At 35.1% G+C, this 20,792-nt stretch overlaps 3 protein-coding genes across 4 annotated transcripts; 2 read left to right on the forward strand and 1 right to left on the reverse strand.

Annotated features, from left to right (window-relative positions):
• The first annotated feature begins 2,722 nt into the window (after positions 1 to 2,722).
• Positions 2,723 to 6,719, forward strand: LOC106369186 (alpha-amylase 1). Its single transcript, XM_013809294.3, has 5 exons — positions 2,723 to 2,901; positions 2,982 to 3,114; positions 3,191 to 3,621; positions 5,546 to 5,917; positions 6,314 to 6,719. The coding sequence occupies exons 1-5, from the start codon at positions 2,818 to 2,820 to the stop codon at positions 6,563 to 6,565; spliced, it is 1,272 nt and encodes a 423-aa protein (XP_013664748.2). The 5' UTR covers positions 2,723 to 2,817; the 3' UTR covers positions 6,566 to 6,719.
• An 8,615-nt stretch (positions 6,720 to 15,334) lies between these two features.
• On the forward strand, positions 15,335 to 16,689 carry BNAC01G22980D. The gene is made up of 2 exons (XM_013804822.3): positions 15,335 to 15,492; positions 15,564 to 16,689. Exons 1-2 carry the CDS (start codon positions 15,459 to 15,461, stop codon positions 16,472 to 16,474), a joined length of 945 nt encoding a protein of 314 aa, XP_013660276.2. The 5' UTR covers positions 15,335 to 15,458; the 3' UTR covers positions 16,475 to 16,689.
• A 223-nt stretch (positions 16,690 to 16,912) lies between these two features.
• Positions 16,913 to 18,343, reverse strand: LOC111216022 (ADP-ribosylation factor-like protein 5). Of its 2 annotated transcripts, none has more exons than XM_022720297.2 (3): positions 18,138 to 18,343; positions 17,775 to 17,973; positions 16,913 to 17,440 (listed from the first exon to the last, which is right to left on the reverse strand). In XM_022720297.2, the coding sequence occupies exons 2-3, from the start codon at positions 17,964 to 17,966 to the stop codon at positions 17,081 to 17,083; spliced, it is 552 nt and encodes a 183-aa protein (XP_022576018.1). In that variant the 5' UTR covers positions 17,967 to 17,973; positions 18,138 to 18,343; the 3' UTR covers positions 16,913 to 17,080. The 2 variants fall into 2 exon arrangements, with proteins under 2 accessions (XP_022576018.1, XP_022576016.1); XM_022720295.2 differs by having other exon boundaries at positions 17,775 to 17,977; positions 18,138 to 18,342.
• Positions 18,344 to 20,792: the final 2,449 nt, after the last annotated feature.

The following is a 20,792-nucleotide window of genomic DNA, read 5'->3' on the forward strand; positions in this document are numbered from 1 at the left end:
GACAAGAGTAAACCCATTTCTTTGTTTTGTTTTGTTTTGTTTTACTTTGTGTTGTAAATTAATAACGTGCTAGTTTCTCAAAGATCAACATTATGATCGAACTGTCTTATTCTAAGGTTTGGAAAAAACTTAACATGAAAAACGGTGTTGAAATTTTGAAATATACAAGAACTGGCACTTTTTTGGACTTACATTTTTGACCTTTCTGGATCCATTTGCGCGGATAAACACACTCGCAGCCTAAATTACCAACATCTATTTGGTTGTGTACATACAATACATTTGTGTGTTGTAGACGTGCTATATGGCAACAGATGCGTGATTGCGTATGTTTAGTACAAAAATTTGGTTATATGTGCTTTTGGGAATTGCTTACTCATTGGTTCAAGACAGAAGGTCGAAAAGAAGAAAAAGGTGACTTACCGCCGGAAGCTGATCAAACTTGTACAAGTAAACAGTGTATATATGGCGATTATCATATCCAAGGAATCAGGCCCGGCGCTTAGGGATGTGCTGACGGTGCAGTTGCACTAGATCTAAAAAAGGCAACACTTTTTATTTAGTATTTAGGGCATTTTTCAAAACTGTTGGGACCTTCGTTAAAATTGTTCTTATGAAACAAATTACACATGGCTCACAAAACGAATGAGCGGAGCCTCGAAGGGGTAGTGGACATCCCTAAACATGGGTCTTTATTAGAAACAAACTAAACATGGGCTCAGAGCCTTAAATCATATTAATATTCTTTTGAGGGGAAAATATTTAAAGAAAACCAAAATTTCTATTATATATTAAGTATATATGATTGTTTCAGTATATTTTTGGTATTACAGATATTTTTTTAAAGTTTTTCAGGTATAATTTTGAGTTTCAAGTAAAATTTGAGATTTATAAAATTATAATTGGGGTAATCGGATAAAATTTTGGATATTTTTATGTCTTCGGGTCAGATTTTAGATAAAATTTCAAAATATTTTTTGGTATTTTTTTTTGTTTTTAGGTATATTTGGGACCGGTAAACGGAGACAGACGCGTTATCATGCTCACAAGGAAAAAAAAATAGAAAAATAGAAAAGAACTCTTTGAGTGGTTTTCTACTTTTCTGAATCTAACTTCGTCCATGTCGATGATTTTGCATTCCATCTTCATGTATCACCAATTCGTTAGAACCAATATTTATTCATATATGCTTCTTTCTTCGAATTTTTAGATCCGTAGTGGATCAGAGATAATGCCTTGCCACTTACTCTTTTCTTTCCTCTCTTTGATGATCTCAAATGCGACACTGGCATGCAATTCAAAAAGAAAGTTTTAATTGCATTTTAGAGGTTGGGTTGCTTGAAAATGAAATTGATCTCCGGAACAAGTCAAAAATTGCAAGGGATCTTTGCCGGTCGATGAGAGAAGTGATCTTCAAGGACGGTTGAACTTTGAAATTGAAACGAACTGTAAGCTTTCTCACATGAATCAATTTATTGGCAACTTGGAGCAATAACTACTACATGTAAAAAATTTAGAGTTTCATTTTGGTTTTGACCTTACTATACTATTAGATTTTATATTTTATGTTAAGCATTTTAAAACAAATAAACACGTCTTTATCTCCACAACTAATATGGCACTTATCTGAAGAGAGTTTACCATTTTTTACATTGTAAATTATGGCATTTTATGAACAACCACATCTTAAGAATAAGTCATGTTTAGTCAAAGTCAGTGCTTGACTAATTAGTAATGGATTGAAGCAATAATTTTCTATTTACATTAGTTGAAGAAAACAAACAAGTTTTGCTTCATGTTTTTTTGTATAATTTAGGAACTTGAAATCGACAGTGGTTTTGTCTTTCAAGACAAAAAGTCAAGAATCACAATGTTGGTTCACACACTACAAGGCTTATAGGTCGATCGGAATATATTTTCCGATGCAGATTATAGCAACCGCAAGTAATTTAGAGCAGTAGCAGAGGTACATTGAAGAGAAGGGGTTCAACTGACCCCTATTGACCCTTCTAATATTTGCTCAAAAAGATTTTTCAAACTAATAATCATTTTTTCATTGTCTATTGTCTAAATTTTCAAAATCATTTAATTATTAATTTATTTTTATGATTAATTTTCTTTTTAGTAATCATTCACTTTTATTTTAATTAATACTGTAGATATGATTTTCCTTGACTTTACATAAGCTTACGTTTAACAATGTTATATAATTTTCAATGAAATTTGTAATATCTGGATATAATATGATTAATTATTGTAATATGTTTAATAATTATTGTAATTTATATTGAGATATAATCATGGTATTGCCCCCGGTAAATATTGTGGCTGGCTCCACCACTGATTTAGCGATTTAGTTTGGATATTTTTCGGACTTGACATGACCCTAATCAAAGCAAAATACGTTGAAAATAATTTTACTAAAAACAAAGAAATGTTAAAGTGGAAAACTTACAAGATAAATTAAGAAAGGAATATGCTAGAAACATAGTTTAAATTTTAAGGGATCTAAAAAATATAAATGCTAGAAAAAGTTACCATTCTTTTCTTTCATATAGTAGATTTTATCTCACATCAAACAGGTATGTATCCAAAAACAGTATCAAATACATAATGTTTGGAAAATACTAGATTTTCTCATAAAGTTAAATAGATTTAAATATTTAATACAAGTTAACCAATTAAAATACAATGATCAATGAGAACGCATAATTTTCCTTAAAGAAAAAGCCGTATATCGTTTATGGTAACGGCTTTCTAAGTGTCAATAAAAACACCAATGGGTGAAAAACAGACAATTCACAACAGAACAACAACATGGCTTGTCTGAATGCAAAACTTCTCTTCTCTTTCCTCCTCGTCTTCCTCCCAACCTTCACGGTTTCCACCTTGTTGTTCCAGGCGAGCATATACATCACATAGTAAACATACACACTCTTTTATACACATCTTGCGATTTCGAGTTTGGTGTTTTTGAACAGGGTTTCAAGTGGGAATCATGGATGAAAGAAGGAGGATTCTACAACTCTCTCCACAACTCCATCAACGACCTTAGCAACTCTGGAATCACTCATGTCTGGCTTCCTCCTCCTTCTCAATCCGTTTCTCCTGAAGGTCCGTCTATCCCGTTCCTTGACTTTCACCATCACCAAATCTTTCTTTCTGACAAACCTTAAAATCATTTTCTCAGGGTACTTACCTGGTAAGCTATACGATCTAAACAGCTCCAAGTACGGTTCGGAGACGGAACTGAAGTCTTTGATCGCAGCACTGAAACAGAAAGGGATCAAAGCTGTGGCTGATATTGTGATCAACCACAGAACGGCTGAGAGGAAAGACGATCACTGTGGGTACTGTTATTTCGAAGGCGGGACTTCCGATGATCGTTTAGATTGGGATCCTTCCTTCATCTGTCGTGGCGATACTAACTACGCGGGTACTGGAAACCCTGACACCGGGGAAGATTATAAGCCGGCCCCGGACATCGACCACCTTAACCCCAGGGTTCAGAAAGAGCTGTCGGAATGGATGAATTGGCTCAAGTCTGAGATCGGATTCAGTGGTTGGAGATTCGATTTTGTTAGAGGCTATGCAGCTTCCGTCACCAAATCATACGTACAGGTCAGCCTTTACATTTCTCTGTCTCTTCTTCTAAATAGAGATTGGTTTAGAGATTTCGATACAAAACTATGGTTAGAGTGTCGGTTAATTATTTTACTTAATTAGTTTTGGTAGGCTTGGCACCAAAAGAACTAAACCGAACCGAATTAGGTAGGAGATATCAAACCGAATCAATAATCATAATTATCTTAATTATTAATCCTTCTGTTTCATGAAAAATGTCATTTAGCTCTTTTTTTTTCAAAAAATATCATTTTTACATTTCCAATGTAAATTTTCACATTAAATCATATTTTTACCCTTTTTAAATGATCAATAGATATTTAGTTAAATATTTTTATTTATATAATTATATAAAAATAATGGTAGATCAATATATTTTGTTAGTTTCTTAATCTGCATGGAATATATTTAAATGACACTTATTATGAAAAATAATAAATATTATTTTATATATGTATATACTATATACTAAATATCTGAGGCGAAACTGAAGTCACTGAACCCATAACTAAAAAGATAACTTAATATGATTTTAAATCTAAATATATCAATTACGTTTAAATTTAGAATAATTAAATTTCTAACATTGCCATTTATAAAATATGTATATCTGAAAATATCTATAACATAGGAAACACTGAATTATTAAAATTATTCAGATTACTATCCTTATATATTTTATTCAAAATATCTAAAATAACTGGAATTACTTTACATTTTTATATGAAGAATCCGAACTACATGATATATTACATAAATTATCTAAATTATCCGAAAAAGCAAGCCAAACTGAATCTGTATTTTTTTTTTTGGATATCAGCATGTTCTTAATCTATACTATTAAAGCAGGATCCTATTGTCATAATTACCTTAGGGGCATGTTTCCTTCACTAACATTACATGTTTCATTAAGGGTAATTAAGTAATATTAATAACAAATCTATATTGGGTCATATTTTTGGATCCAGCCCAAATCAAATCTCTCTTGGGCCATTTGGACCTATTAAAAAATCAGATTCAATTCTCACTTTTTTTTTCCTTTGGGCCATTGAGTCCAAGTTCAAATAATTTTTTTTCAACTATTCTTAATTATTATTTTTTTCTTTTCTTAATATAATTTAAGCATTCATAAAAATAATTGAATTTTTTTATTGAAAAGTATAAATCTTTATTAAAAGTATATAATTTTTAATTAAAATATTAACCCCATAATAAAATTAATTTATCAGAGTTATATCAACTTAATTCATTAAAAAAATAAAGTTTAATTTTTTTAACATAAATAGTCATTTAAAATGAAATACGATAAATAAAGATAAAATTTTTAAGTCTTTTATAAAATAAAACACAAATATATGAAAATGTGACATTTACTAAATATTTATCAATTGAAGAAAAAAACAAAAATAAACCCGCGCTTTGAAAGCGCGGGTCAAAATCTAGTTTTATTATTAAAAGACAAACCAAATTGAGAACTATTCAAACCGAAATTTCCTTGGTCCTTTAGCGGATAATAAACACCCTGGTAGCCAAAATAGTCGATCTAAATCGAACCGAATAGCCAAAGCCAAACATAAGTTTTGGTGGTAACATTTGTTCAAAAAGAAAATCGAAGATTTAGACTAAGTTTCTCTTAGCCTAGTATTTTTAAAAGATTTCAGATTAAATTTTGAAGTTTGTTTTCTATTAATAAATAGAGATTACTATAACGTCAAAAAGAGTATACAAATTTCATTAGAAACAAAAGACCTAACCAAATTACACCACCTTAACCATTGTCTGAGCAAGTGATCAGATTTAAGCTGCATAAGTTTTGTTGGTAGATAAAAGTTGAGAGTTGTATAGTTTTGAAAAATCGTATTGTGGGAGTACGTACTATCAGTGTTTCCACTGCATTATCACAAAATCTTGTTAATTGCAGAATACTTCACCCGATTTTGCGGTTGGTGAGAAATGGGACGATATGAAGTACGGAGGAGATGGTAAACTGGAGTATGATCAGGAGGAGCATCGCTCGGGTCTTAAACGCTGGATCGAGGAAGGTGGTGGTGGTGTACTGACAGCTTTTGATTTCACGACCAAAGGGATCTTACAGTCTGCAGTAGGAGGTGAGCTTTGGAGGCTAAAAGACTCTCAGGGAAAGCCACCCGGTCTTATCGGAATCATGCCCGGAAACGCAGTGACGTTCGTAGATAACCACGACACTATCAGACCAAACTCGTGGGCTTTTCCTTCGGATAAAGTCTTGCTTGGATACGTTTATATTCTTACTCACCCTGGCACCCCTTGCATCGTAAGTAGATTTCATTAAAACTCCTTAATTCTTGTCTACTTTTGTATGAAAGTCTTCTTGCTTGGTTTGTTAGTTTCTGGTTTGGTCATCGGTTTAGCTTTCGGTTTACTAGTTTCATAGAAAATTACATTACTTCGCTTTCAGTTTGATACTTTTGTTTGGTTTTGTCTGTTACGGGTTTAGTATTGGTTCGGTTTTAGATAAAGGAACAACTTGTTTTTGGTTTTGTTTGGTTACACAAAATCAAGTTTTGCAGGCTCGGTTTTGGTAAGATAATAAACACATTTGTTTAGTTTCTGCAAGCCATTTCATTTCAGATTCCAAAACGGTTTGGGTATATATTGCAGTTTTTAATGTAGTTATCCAGTATGCATGACGTGATGTTTATTGTCGCAGTTTTATAGCCATTACATCGAATGGGGTCTAAAAGATAGTATCTCGAAGTTGGTGGCGATCAGGAATAGAAATGGTATTGGTAGTACAAGCTCTGTTATGATCAAAGCGGCCGAGGCGGAGCTCTACTTGGCTATGATTGATGAAAAGGTTATCATGAAGATTGGGCCAAAACTGGATATAGGAACTCTCGTTCCTCCAAATTTTGTTTTAGCTTATTCAGGTCTTGATTTTGCTGTATGGGAGAAGAAGTGACACAATTGTTCGATTTCTCCATAAGTAAAAAAGAGAGTAATCAATGTATGTTTTTCCTTAAAAGAAAAAAGGACGGTGGTACTAAGATATATAGTTTAATGAAATAAATGACGAATAAACTCCCTAAATAAAATAACCAGAGTTTCTAATCTAATGATTGGCAGTTTTGCAATATACTAATGTCATACCGCTCACACCAAATTGAATTTTGCGTATCGCGACAAATCGATATATTCCCTAAAGCTGCTTCGATATCTACAAAGTAAACTAGTGTGGTGATCCGCTCCTGCGTGGAATGAAAAAATTAAAAGATATTATAACTTTTAATCAACAGATATTAAAAATAGAACCGATCTTAGGCTAACCTTAACGAAACATTGATTCATTTAGGCCCCAAAATTTTTGAAAAAAAATTATATATAGATACAGCCGGGATAGCTTTCAAGCTCTTCAAAGGAGAGATACTCGAGGGTGTCTTCCTGAGGTGTGGTCCGGTTGAGAACGTTTACACCCACTGCCTAAAGATGCCTGATTACAAGTTGAGACTAGGGTTAGATTTGTGGTGATCGAGGCGAGGTGGATGGAGGTGGAGAAGGAGTTTCAGGCATTGGCTAGCCTTGAAGGAGACAAACTTGGACCAATCTCTGAAGAGTGATCTGCTTTGTTTCTTCATGTGATGTTGTTTTTGGGCAATATATTATCTTGTTGACACTTTAACCAGTCTGAGCTCAAGACAAAGGAAGATCATCTAGAAGCTTGGCTCCATGAAGTTGACGTGTTAGTCATGTGAAACTAAACAACTCCACCGCTGTTGAATGATTTAAGATGCAAAAAGTGCTAATTGCACTACAAGAAAACACGCCGAATTCCGACGGAGATTCCGACGGACGACACAGCCGTCGGACACTTTGGACGGAATTCTGACCGATTTCCGACGAAAACAAAAAATCTGAAGTCGTCGGAATTCCGTCGGCTAATTCCGACGAATTTCCGAGAAAACATGGGTCGTCGGAATATTCCGACGACTTTTCGACGATATTCCGATAAACAATATAACCGTTGTAGTCGTCGAAAAGTCGTCGGAATATTCCGTCAAATTTCCGACGATATGCCGATGAAAAGATATAACCGTTACGGTCGTCGGTATTCCGTCGGTATTTTCCGACGAATTTCCGACGAACCAAGTGACCGTTGCCGACAAATAAATATGACCGTTTTATAGCCGTTCGAGATTGGAAAATACTGACGGAATTCCGACGGAATGCTTAATATCTGTCGGTATTCCGTCGGAAAGTCGTCGGATATCCGTAAGCAATTTCCTATAAATGCAACCCCTCCTCATTCATCTCATTCACACCTCATTCTCTCTTCTTTCTCTTTAGTCATAACAATTCCGTGAAAATCATGTCTTCAGGAGCTTATTATCGTTCGTGGATGGATAAACCTCATTTGGATCCCAACACTAATTTGCTTACGGAAGAATACGTTCAAGGAATTGGAGAATTCATGAGGCTTGTTCAACAGCAACCGGATGCAAAAAGTGGTATGTTAAGATGTCCCTGCTCTACTTGCAATAATAATAAGGTTATAAAAGAATTTGATGTTTGGACTCATTTGTATATGAAAGGGTTTTCACGTAATTATAAAGTTTGGTACCTTCATGGGGAAACTGGTTATGAATATGGTAGTACTAGCGAACCTCAGCCTGTTAGTGAACTTCAGCCTGATATTAGGTTAGAAGAACCTAGAACGGATATAGATTATGGTGTAGGTACTGAGCAGATGGTACATGATCATTATAGAGGGGAAGAACCAAATCCCGAATCTAGGAGATTTTTTGATATGTTAGATGCAGGAAAACAACCTTTGTATCAAAATTGTAGAGATGGTCATTCAGTCTTATCATCTGCAACTAGATTAATGGGTATTAAGACAGACTATAATTTGGCTGAAGAATGCATGGATGCGATTACTGATTTTGTCAAAGGTATTCTACCTGAGGATAACCTTGCACCGGGTTCATACTACGAGGTTCAGAAACTTGTAGCCGGTCTTCAACTACCGTACGAAGTGATAGATGTATGTATTGACAACTGCATGATCTACTGGAGAGCGGATGAGACACGAAATGTATGCAAATTTTGTGGGAAACCTCGTTATCAGGAGACGAGGGGAAGAGTTCCGATCCCGTTCATTTGAAGAAGATGGTCAAAAATCAAAGCAGGGTGGAAGGATCTATAGTGGCACAGGTGATCAATGAAGAAACTGCAATCTTTGCTGAAAATTATTTTCCACCAGAAGTGCATACAAAACACCGAAGACCTGCTCGGCATGATGACAGAGGGGAGAGAGCAACATATCATGTTACTGTCCCAAGCATGTTCAAGGAAATAGGACGACTTAGCGGAAAATTCACGAAGCGCAGACTTACGGACACTGAGCACGCTCATTTGCAAACATATTTGCTCACCAACTGTGAAGATGTTCTACAATATGAGAGGTAAAAATATTTTTTCATTTACATTGTTAGATTAATATTCAATAAATTTATTTCATATTGATAATATTTTTGTATATAGTGTATATATGGCGGAGTTGCGTATGACTCACAGGCATGCAACAGAAGATGAGCTTCAACAACTTAGAGATAACGGATTTGCTGTGTGGCTTCGTAGTTATGTGAGTCATATATCATATTACCCTATGCAAATGAGTAGTTTAAATTTAATATAAACTAATTAACTTTTCACTCATATATGTTTTTAATTTGTAGGTGAATGATGGTTTGGCCAGAGGTTTTGTGTTCGATGATTGGATACGCGAATTTGTGCAGGGACCAAACTATGTGGTCAAATCATATCCAAAATTTTGTACGCGAGGATATGCATTCACAAGGAAAGGTCATTCTAAGACAACATATGATGCTGGTGTTTCATCTTCTTCCGGTGACGATGTCTACTACGGCAACATAAAAGAAATATTGGAAATCCAATTTCCTGGAATGGTTGGATTGCGTTGTGTAGTATTCTATTGTGATTGGTATGACACCACCCCAGATAGAGGAGTGAAGATTGATGCGTTTGGTGTTACATCAGTTCATTCGCGGCGGAAACTTCAATACTATGATCCCTTCATTCTTGGTTCGCAAGCTGATCAGGTATGTCAATCTATTCATAATTTTTTTCCAATACAATTAATTAATGCTATATATTTTACTAATATTTGTATAATTGATATGTATAGGTATGTTACATCAGTTACCCTCGGGTGACGTACAGAGATGATCCATGGGTCACTGTAACGCAAATCAACCCAAGAGGACGAGTGGATGGAACTTCTGATGATGATGAACCATTGCAACCAGAGTCTACCAGCAACGCCCAGGCAGTTGAAGATTTGGCAAATGTTGAACTCGTTGAGGATTTGACTGAGTTTGGACTTGATGCTGTTGTACATTCGGAACCAGAAGCTGAGGTTGGGGAGTTTGATGAAGATTCAGAAGATTCGGATTAGTTTTTTTTTTTTTTTTTTTTCCATTTGGTCCGTCGGAAATCCATCGCAAAATACCGACGAGATAGCGACGATAAAGAGTTTCATGAAAGTCTGGAGATGTCCTCGGTAATTCGTCGCAATATACCGACGACATCCCGACGAACTAACCGAGTTCGTCGGAATGTCGTCGGTACAGTGCGACGAATTACCGAGGACATGTGTTTTTAAAAAGTCCTCGGTAATTCGTCGCAACATACCGACGACATTACGACGAACTCTGTTAGTTCGTCGGGATGTCGTCGGTATATTGCGACGAATTACCGAGGACATGTGTTTTTAAAACATTTCCAACATAAAAATCTATAAATTTATATGCCAAAACTATGAAAATAATACATAATAAGTGTTTAGTATAGTATTAGATCGCAACCGTTCAAATATAACAATTCATAAAAATATTTATGTATGCATATCACATGTTTTCATAACATCTCATCTTAACACTCATATACTTATACAATCACATTCATCTAATCTTACACTACAAAAAATGTTGTTGTATAAATTCGTGTTATCAAAACATTTCTACTGTTAAATCTTTATGAAAATACTATATATATTATCAAAGATTTGGATTTTGCTTTTAGAAACTTGTAACCAACCCTTAAACACTAAGTCGTCAGTATTCCGTCGGAATGAGTCGTCAGTATTCCGTCGGAATATACTGACGAACTTAATTCCGTCGGAATTGTAATTTACCCGGGAAAACCAAACCGCGTGAAATTTTCGCGGACCGCCAATTGATATATATTTAATGATACCGACGGAATACTGACGAACCCGTATCCGTCGGAATTGTTAAATATAATTACTCATCTTCTTCCTTCTTCGTTATTTCCGCCTCCGGCTCTCTCTCAATTCTCTCCGCGATTTCTCTCCCTTTCACGGCGATTCCGGCCGTTCTCGAGCCCCCATCACCGGCGGCCCCCATTCCGGCCCCCAATCATCTTCCCCAAACCCCAAATCATGTAAGAATCATCCCAACCTTGTTTTATCCCAATTTTTTAGGGTTTTGGAAGTTAGATCTCGGATTTTAGGTTGTTTGATTGAAAATTTTAGGATTGAATGGATAGTTTAGGATATATAAGTTAGGATTGTTGTTTGGATTGTTGTTTAAGTTTTTTTTTGGAATTATTTTGTGTTTTTGTTAAAATTCAAAACGTTTTCCTGTTTTTAAAACGTTTTTTGATTTTTAAAAACGTTTTTCAAGTTTCCAATAATAAACTATGTATAATAAAACGTTTTTAAAAAATTTTAAAAATATTTAACAACATTTTTCTATAATTATAAAAATTTATAATTTTGTATACATATATATATATAAATCATGTATAATAAAAAATTTTAAAATTTTAATAATTTTTTACAAATTTCCAGTGATAAACTATGTATAATAAAACGTTTTTTAAAAATTTTAAAAATATTTAACAACATTTTTCTATAATTATAAAAATTTATAATTTTGTATACATATATATATATATAAATCATGTATAATAAAAAATTTTAAAATTTTAATAATTTTTTACAAATTTCCAGTAATAAACTATGTATAATAAAACGTTTTTTAAAAAATTTAGTTGTTTCTGTAATTATAAAAATTTATAATTTTGTATACAATATATATATAAATCATGTATAATAAAAAATTTAGTTGTTTTTTTTAAACGTTTATAAAACCTTTTGTAAATATATAAATGAAAACATTAAAAATAGAAATGGTTTGAAAAGATTTTTGATAAATTAATTTTTTTTTAGGTCCGAGGATGTACCCCGCCCCGCAGCCCGTCTTCGACGTAGTTCGGTGAGCAGTTCCCGTGCATCGGGATCGTCTCACGAACAAAACTCGGTTCCCGCATATATTCCCGCTCCAGCTCCCGCTGCCCCTCCCGCTGCTGCTCAACAGGATCCGGGGGTCATGCCAGTTGATCTATTGGTTCAACAACCAGGTCGAGAGCATCTCCCGGTTCTCCATCCCAACCCACGACGAGGACATAGCACTTGGTTAGTATTTTTTTTAATTTGTAGTATTATGTTTTTTCCATTAATTAACTTGTTAACTAACTTGTATTTTTTTTAAAGGTTCACCAAGTCGAAAAATGGCATTAGCAGGAGCATCAACCAGATGATGTACTCCATGCTTCGTTTTGGATATTCAAAGTGGAGTGTGATTCCTTTCGAAGAACGAGAGTTGTGGTTTCGTCAGTTTGCGGTAAACTCTTCATTTTTTTTAAAGTATTTACATTTTTTAAAATATATTTACTTATTAAATTATGTTTGTTTTGTAGCAAGAGTTCAACTGGCACTCCGATCTCACGGAAACAGTCCGTAAGAAATTCAACGAAAAAGCCATGGACTCTTATACGAAGCAGATAAACGCGTGGAAGACAGTTTGGCAGAAGAACAAGAGGCCACGGTTCATCAACGGGACGGTGTGGGAGCAGTTGATAGCTCATTGGGAGAAGGAAGAAACTGCAGAGACGTCTTCTAGGAACTCCAAGAACCGGAAGAGCGATCGTGGCGGGAAAGGTATGTATGTGCACAACCTCGGCGCTTGCTCTATGTCTACTAAGGAAGATGAACTTGTAAGTTTTTTTTAATTATTTATCTTTATATTTTTTAAATAAATATTTTATATATTCCTTGGCTAATAATGGCGGTTTTTTAGATCGAAGAAAATGACGGTAATCCCGTTGATCGTCTCCAACTCATTAAGGTGGCTCACACTAACAAGAAGACAGGTCAAATTCAGGATCCCGTGATCAAAGGTGTCGTTGATTTGGTGGAAGCTGAAATAGCAACTCAATCTCAGCCTCTCTCTGATGACGGCGATTCTACGGGAGCTTCAACCAACTTGTCCCTATTGCAAATAAATGAGATGGTTGAAAAGGTAATTTTTTTTATTAATATATTTTTTTATAATGTCGATTACTAATTTGTCTATATTTACTAACTTTAAATATTTTTGTAGGCGGTTCCTAAAAGGAAAGGAGGCCGTTTAGTTGGGTTGGCCCGCCGTGCTTCTTCGTATCCGGCGTCTTCTTCGCAAGCTCCGTATGCCGATCCCATGATTCTCGAGGAGCTACATGACAAAGATGAACGGATTGGGGCATTGGAGGAGCAGAACACCACTATCCTTTCGGAGAATGCCACTATCCGTTCGGAGAATGCCACTATCCTTGCTGAGCTGGCATCCCAGAAGAAGTTCAACGCCGAGATAATGCAGAAGCTAGATCGTTTGATGTCTTCGAGTTCTTAGTTTTTTTCAGCTTTTTAAAACTGTCTGAATGTTTTTTTCTTTCGTTTTGCATGAATTTTAAATTTTCTGAATGTTTTTTTTCTATTTCGGTTTGTATGAATTTAAATTCTATAATATTATTAGTTTTAAATTTCAGATTTTATTTATTTATTAATTAATTTTTCATATAAAAAATATATATAAAAATGCAAAATTAATTCGTATTATTAAAATTGACATTTTCCGACGAACTAAGTTCTCGGTAAATACCGACGGAGTATGACTCGTCGGTAAATACCGACGGACTATGATTCGTCGGAACATACCGACGAATGGTGAGTCGTCGGAATTTACCGACGAATCGTAATCCGTCGGTATTTACCGACGAGTCATATTCCGTCGGTATTTACCGACGAATCAGACTCCGTCGGTATTTACCGAGAACTTAGTTCGTCGGAATCTTCGGAGGATCCGTCTCCGTCGGTATATAGTTTTTCCGATGAACTCTAGTCTCGTGTGTCCGCATCGGAATATTGTCGGAAGTTCGTCAGAATGTTATTTCTCGGTATTCGTCAGAAAGTCGTCGGAAATTCTGACGAAATTCCGACGAATTCTTTTTTTCCGACGAAATGATACCGACGTCGTCAGAAATGCGTCGGAATAGGCCTTTTCCGACGAACTTCCGACGATTTTGGCCATCAGAATCTCTTTGTTTTCTTGTAGTGTTGCAACATAGTCTTTTGTTCCTTTTCCCTGCTCTTCAGTTTTTCTTTACACCATATTGTTGAGGATTTTGCTTATTCCCAATAGACTATCCCTGTAGTAGACAGTAGACAATAGACACTAAACGTACAAACCTTCATGACAACAAGAGGCGAAATCTCCCAAACACAAAAGTTCTTCAACTTACTAGCATGTATAATAATATTAAAGTCAGATAAATTTATCAATATACAATAAATGTTGTAGAGAACAAAAAAAGGTAATTCACATAAATAGACCATTTTCAAGTTTTGGTCACAAAAATAGAACACAAGGAGAAAAATTACCAAAACGTTTCATTTAATAGGTAAAATGATACTAATACCCTAGATGTATAAAAAAAATAAAAAAAATTTAATAGTTTTAGATTATATGTTTTCAAATTCAAACTTTTCTATATTTTTTTTTTCTTTGAATTTTTTTTTATTTTGTTTTCAAATTTTTTATTTTGTAATTTGAAAATACTTTTTGAAACTATTTTAAAAATTTTTATTTTCAATCTTTTAATATTTATTTTCTATTTTATAAAATTTTAAACCTCAAAACTCAAATCTCACCACTTAACTCTAAACCCTAAGGTTTAGATTAGTTAACCCTATGGGTATAAGTGTATATTTACCTCTTTAATAAAACATTTTGGTCATTTTGATTCTTAGAGTCTATATTTGTGATATAAATTTTTTTAGTGATATCCTAGGGTATTTCCAAAAAAAAAAAATCTGTTATGTTTTAAGTGAAATCAATAATTAAGTAAGGATGTATTCATCTTGTGGGCATATATAAAATGTATTTTCTGTGAACACAAAAGAATTAAAGATTACTAAATTTTGAGTAAAATAAGATAAATTTAGGAGAAATTGCTGAAATATATTACGAAAAATATCACTTTTAAAAAAAAAATACATTAATTTTAGTTATTATTGAGTTTATAAACTTATATAAATATTCTTAAACATTAGAAATAATTTAGGAGGATTAGTTTTATCTTTTTCATAATAAATTATATATATGAAATTGTTATTATTTAAAAGGAAATTTAAAAAATGGTATCAAATTCGAAGTGAAATTATAATTTCCCCAAGTTTGAAACAGTTTTAAATGAAAAGTTTACATTCCATATGGTCTCATAATGCGGTGTAGCCGTGTAGGGTCCCAAGTCCTTGCAAACTAACGCCAACTAATAAGCCATTTGATTAATTTAATATTATCCCAAACACTACAAACTGGTTCCCGGAACCTTCTCCTACCGCCAGAAGCCCCTTATTGCTGTCAGGTTGGTTTCAATTTCGTTGATGTTCTCAGAGATTTGATATATTGAAAAGTGAATACAGGAGATAATACATGGGAAACAACAACGCAACCAGCAATTTAACAGGTAAAACAGACAACGCATCTCCTTTTTTAGATTAATATGTTTCTGACTGAATATTATTTGTGTATTTGCAGAAGAGTTCTGCTCAAAGCTAGCAACCAATGGGATCTCTACGCTGGAGTCTATTCCCCTAAAAACCACGCTAGATATCAGGTCTGAGGTTCTGTTTGTTTCTTGCCTGAAAATCAACGAAGTGCAAGAAGCTACTGAAGAAATAACTGAAAGCAGCAAAGAAGCTAGACTTGAGATGCGATCTCCCAGCTTTAGTAATTACCTAAAAGTCGAAGAAAGAAGAGATAAATCAAAGGAGAAAACTCAATTACTATCTAAAGACAAGACTGAGACAGACAAGGCAACACTCGATGTGGAAGAGGAAACTGTGATGCTAAAGAGAAGTGAGACTGAGAAAAGAAGAGGCTTTGAGCTGTCTCTTGGGCTGTCTATGAAACCCACTCGAAGATCTGACGCAGTTGATAGCTTCAAAGAAACCAAGGGCTCAGGACATAACTTGGTGAACAAGAAAGCCAACACGCCTGAGACTCTGCTTATTTCTTCTGTGAGAAGCAGCAAAGCACAAGAAACTACTGAGGTGATAACTGAAAGCAACAAAGAAGCTCTGATTCAGATGCGATGTCCTAGCTTTGGAAATGATCTGAGAACCAAAGAAAGAAGCAATGAATCAACGGAGCAAATTCTGTTACTCTGCCAAGACAAGATAGAGACATATGAGGCAACGATCAATGTGGAAAAGAAAACTGTGATGCTGAAGAGAAGTGAGTCTGAAAAAACAAGAGGCTTTGAGTTGTCTCTAGGGTTGTCAATGAAAACCGGTGATACATCCGAAGCAGATAATAGCCTAAACCTCAAGGAAAGCAAAGAGAACTTGCTGGAAAAGAAAGCTGCTATGAAAGGCAGAGTTAGAAAAAGGAGCAAATCTTCGCTCTTCGGAAGTTGCCTCTGCTTTGCCGCCACTGCCATGAATTGAACAGATTTGCAAGGAACAGATCTGGCCATGTCTTTCGTTTTACTTTAAAAGGAATTTTTTAAGTTATCCTTAGTGTTGTAGAGTTACCAAGCTGAAAGTCATAAGAAACTTGAAGTATTTAAGAAAGTAGCTAAAATTGTTTTTGTTAAATTATGATTTCTATGTTTTATAAAGAATATTATTTAAAAGTTATCACGCATATTAATAATTATTTTTATCTTTTATTCATATAAGAAATATTTTCCTCTCTAATTAATACATTAAAACATTGTGGTTAAAACTGAATTTTATTTAAAATATAAAATGGTACTCTTTATAAAAAAAAAAATCATAATATGAGCTCTTTATAAAATGGAGGTAGTTGGCAAACTTCAAAACGGTTGTTTAGAATTCTGCTTCAAACTTCGCATTTGATGACAAAATGTTTTTGTTTGGAGGTAACTTAGTGTATGTTTCACTTAACTATTCAATCAGAGTAAACCAAATGCATGAAACTCATCACATGAAGAGTGGAATTAATACACTGTATAAAAAGAGAAATCAATTAACCATAAAGAGAAAATGTGAAGGTTCAACGTTATGTGATTCAATTTATGACACTTGCTCTTAACTTGGAGGTTTCTCAGTAACTTTCTGGGCAATCCAACCAAGCCCATCATGCAAGCCTTCTCCAGTGACTGCACAGCTTGCTTGAATGTGCCAATCATGGTTCTTGATGCTGTGAAGGTTAAGCGCGTCCGTGATCTCAGCTGGGCTCATAGCATCCTTGAGGTCCTGTTTGTTTGCAAAGACGAGTATGACCGAGTTGTGAAGATCCTCATGCCCGAGTAATCTGGATAGCTCATCTTTCATTAAAGAGATTCTGGCTCTGTCTGTGCTATCGATAACCACGATTACAGCGTTCGTTCCTCTGTAGTAAGTTGCCCATGATGTTCTGAGCCTATCTTGCCCACCAAGATCCCAAACCTAACGACAAGAATATTGTAAAAAATGCACAATGCATCAAATTAAGTGTGTGGCAATATGATTAAACTTCGAGATTTGTGAAGCCTTCCACAAACCATGGATATAATTTAAAGAAAAACAGAAACAGAGCATCCAATTCAATATAGAGGAACACGTAGAAACAGTTGAGTTTATGTCCTTGCAATGAAATAGAGTGGTGCCAATATGAATAAAGTTGAAAGCTTTGAGCTTGTGAAGGGCAAGAACATATAGAAACAGTTCAAATCTAAACTATGTTCTCGCAATGAAACCAATAATGCTCAAGAATTAGATTTGGAAGAGAGGTTGAGGGTACCTCGAAGCGGATGTTCTTGTAAACGAGCTCTTCGACATTGCTTCCAACGGTAGGATGAGTGGTGACAACTTCACCCAAGTGAAGCTTATAAAGCGTCGTCGTTTTACCGGCGTTATCCAAACCAACGACAACGATCTTGTACTCTTTCGCAGGGAACATCATGAACCAAAACCTCGATGCGAATGCTCCCATCTCTCTTCTGACTTTTCCACATAACAACAACATAATCATAGTTTTTAATATTTCTCTAAAGATACAGTTTTGATTTGAGTTTTCACGAGAACAATCTGTTAATCCCAGATCGGATTTAATTTGGGTATTAACGATCCAAAGATATCTCTAATAACGATCGAGAATCAAAACCTGGATTTAGCAAGTGGCGGAGGCAACGGCGATCGATCTGGGTGCTTGGTTTGATCTGAATCGGGAAAAGATGTAAATTTTAGTTTTGGGAGGTTGCTTGCTTATCGATCTGGGTGGGTGGTGGTATCGTGGGATAGTAGGAAAAGTATACGAGAATTAAAGCACAAAGTATAAAAAAGAATAATAACAAAATAAAAAGGAAGGATATCTCCGGAATAAAAGCTACATGATGTTTTTTTTTTTGGTAGGCAGTAGGACCCGAAGACCCGAACCGAAAAAACGGGCTCGGGTAAATTCGGTTCTTCAGAAATACCCGTTTGGGTTTTGTATTTCACTATGTTTGGGTTACGGTTCGCTTCGGTGAATAACCGATACTCATTTGAGTATCCGATTGAACCGAAGCAGTAAGTAAAACATCACGCCCGACCGTAAAGCATTAAGCTTTAATTCTTTGATTCTTTCAATCCACCTCTTCCTCTTCATGGAGACGGCGACACCTCTCGAGAACGTCGATCGTCTCTGAGAGAATCGAAACCGAATCACATAAACTCTACATCTGATTCTCTATAAATGGAGAGTCTTGATCGATGCAGCTCTTTCACAATTCACAGCGAAACAAGAACTCAGTCTAAGGTTTACAATCAGAAACCCTTAATTCTTATTTCTATTTTTCGATTGATTCTTAATACGTTCGTATTTGATCTCTAGTTTGATCGATCTTTCATTATTGTTCTTCAATCACGGTTCATTGTTGTTGACTGATTCTCTTGTTTTTATTTTGTAGATGGATTCATCAACAACTCCGAATGGAAAAGACAATGGCAATTAAAGAGAGCATGAGATAGATGGAACACAACAAGAGTTTTCAACTCCTGATAGTAGAGGAAAAAGAAAAGAAGTCCCCGGCTTAAGCAGAGCTACGTCTCAACCAGAGAAGGCAACTAAGACGATTAGCGTACGGTCAAGTGTTTGGGAACACTACACAAGGACGACAGAGAATCAAGACAAATGCGTCTATCACTATTGCAAGACGACGTTCGCTTGTCCAACCAAATCAGGGACGTCTAACCTGCAGAAACATCTTACCACCTGCAAACATTACAAAGCTTGGGAAGAGGGAATGGTTCGTACTCAGCCTGCGATCAATGAAGATGGTTATCTGAAGGACGCCAAGGTTTCAGAAGCTGTGGTATGGGAAGCTACAAACGAGATGCTTGTCATTGGTGAGCTGCCACTTTCCTTTGTTGAAAGCTTAGCATGGAAGTGGTTATGCAACAAAGTGAATCTGCCCAAGCCACAGTCGAGGAGGACTGCAACAAGACACATTGTTGAGATGTATGTGAAGAAGAAAGCTGCATTGAAGGAATGGTTCAAAGTTAACAAACAGAGAGTGTCTCTTACAACTGATATATGGGTCGCTCAAGCTACAGGTAATGGTGCTAGTTTTCCCTAGCTTAGTATTTGTTTATGTCTGATTTTATATATAAGATTCAAGACTAACTTGTGTTTGTTTGGTTTCGTATGGGTGCTAGTTATATGGTGATCACAGCTCATTTCATTAATGCATCTTGGAAACTGAAGAAGCTGATCCTCGGCTTTAAGTACATCACTGATCACAAAGGTCAGACCATTTCAACATTTCTACTTGAGTGTTTAGCTGATTGGGGTATAGAAAAGATTTCTGCATCCATTTCTCTTGCCCTCCGTCTAACGCCTAATCGGGCGCCTAGGCGGTTAGGCGTCCGCGTTTTTGAACAGGGCTTATAACTAATCAATTATCACTTATAACTTTTATATAATATTTTCTTGACAATGCTTTTCTTTATAACTTGTTTCAGTGTTTGATTCTCAAGCAACACAAGAAGAATGAGTCAAGGAGGAGCTTTGGAGAAATGGATGATGCGCTTTGAGTTGCGGATGTGGTTGGTTCGTTTCTTTGCAATATTTTGATGTTCTCAGTTTGTTTTTTAGTTTGGTCTCTTGTTGTTTGTTGTTGGTTCTTTGTTGTTTTGAAAACTTGCATTGCGGTTAAGAAAAGGATTGGTGTATGTTTTGTTCCTTTTTCAAATATAGAATAAAATTTTCAGTTTAATTATACCTCTACCTATGTGTTTCTGCCATTATTATTGTTATTTCCAAACCCTTTGACTCCTTCAGTCTCGATTTATACAATTCAAACTGCAATTTTCAAAGTTTGAAACCAATGAAGTCTTTATATTCCAAACTCTCTGTGGTAATCTTTCTCTATTCACAAGAGTCAAGAGCCAACAAGAGTAGAAAATGATGCGCAGATCAGCTATTTGGGAGCACTACACAAGAACAGAAGACAACCAAAACAAATGTATATGTCACTATTGCAACAACACTTTTGTTTGTGTGCCTATTTTTGGCACATCTAACCTCCATAAACATCTTCAAAGCTGCAAACAGTTCAAATTAAGTGTCTATGTGATGAGTATGAAATGGTGACGTGCTTGATATTCATGTTTTCGTTTATAACTTACTTGTTTATAACTTTATTTCATATCATGATATCCAACCAGGACAAGAAGAATGAACTGAGGTGATTTAAACTATGAAAGCAATGGAGAAATGGGATTTTTGTTAAGTATTATGGTCAAATATTTGTTTTAAGTATTTTTTTGTTTGGTTATT

Source organism: Brassica napus, chromosome A1 (assembly GCF_020379485.1).
Source record: "Brassica napus cultivar Da-Ae chromosome A1, Da-Ae, whole genome shotgun sequence".
Lineage (NCBI taxonomy): Eukaryota > Viridiplantae > Streptophyta > Magnoliopsida > Brassicales > Brassicaceae > Brassica > Brassica napus.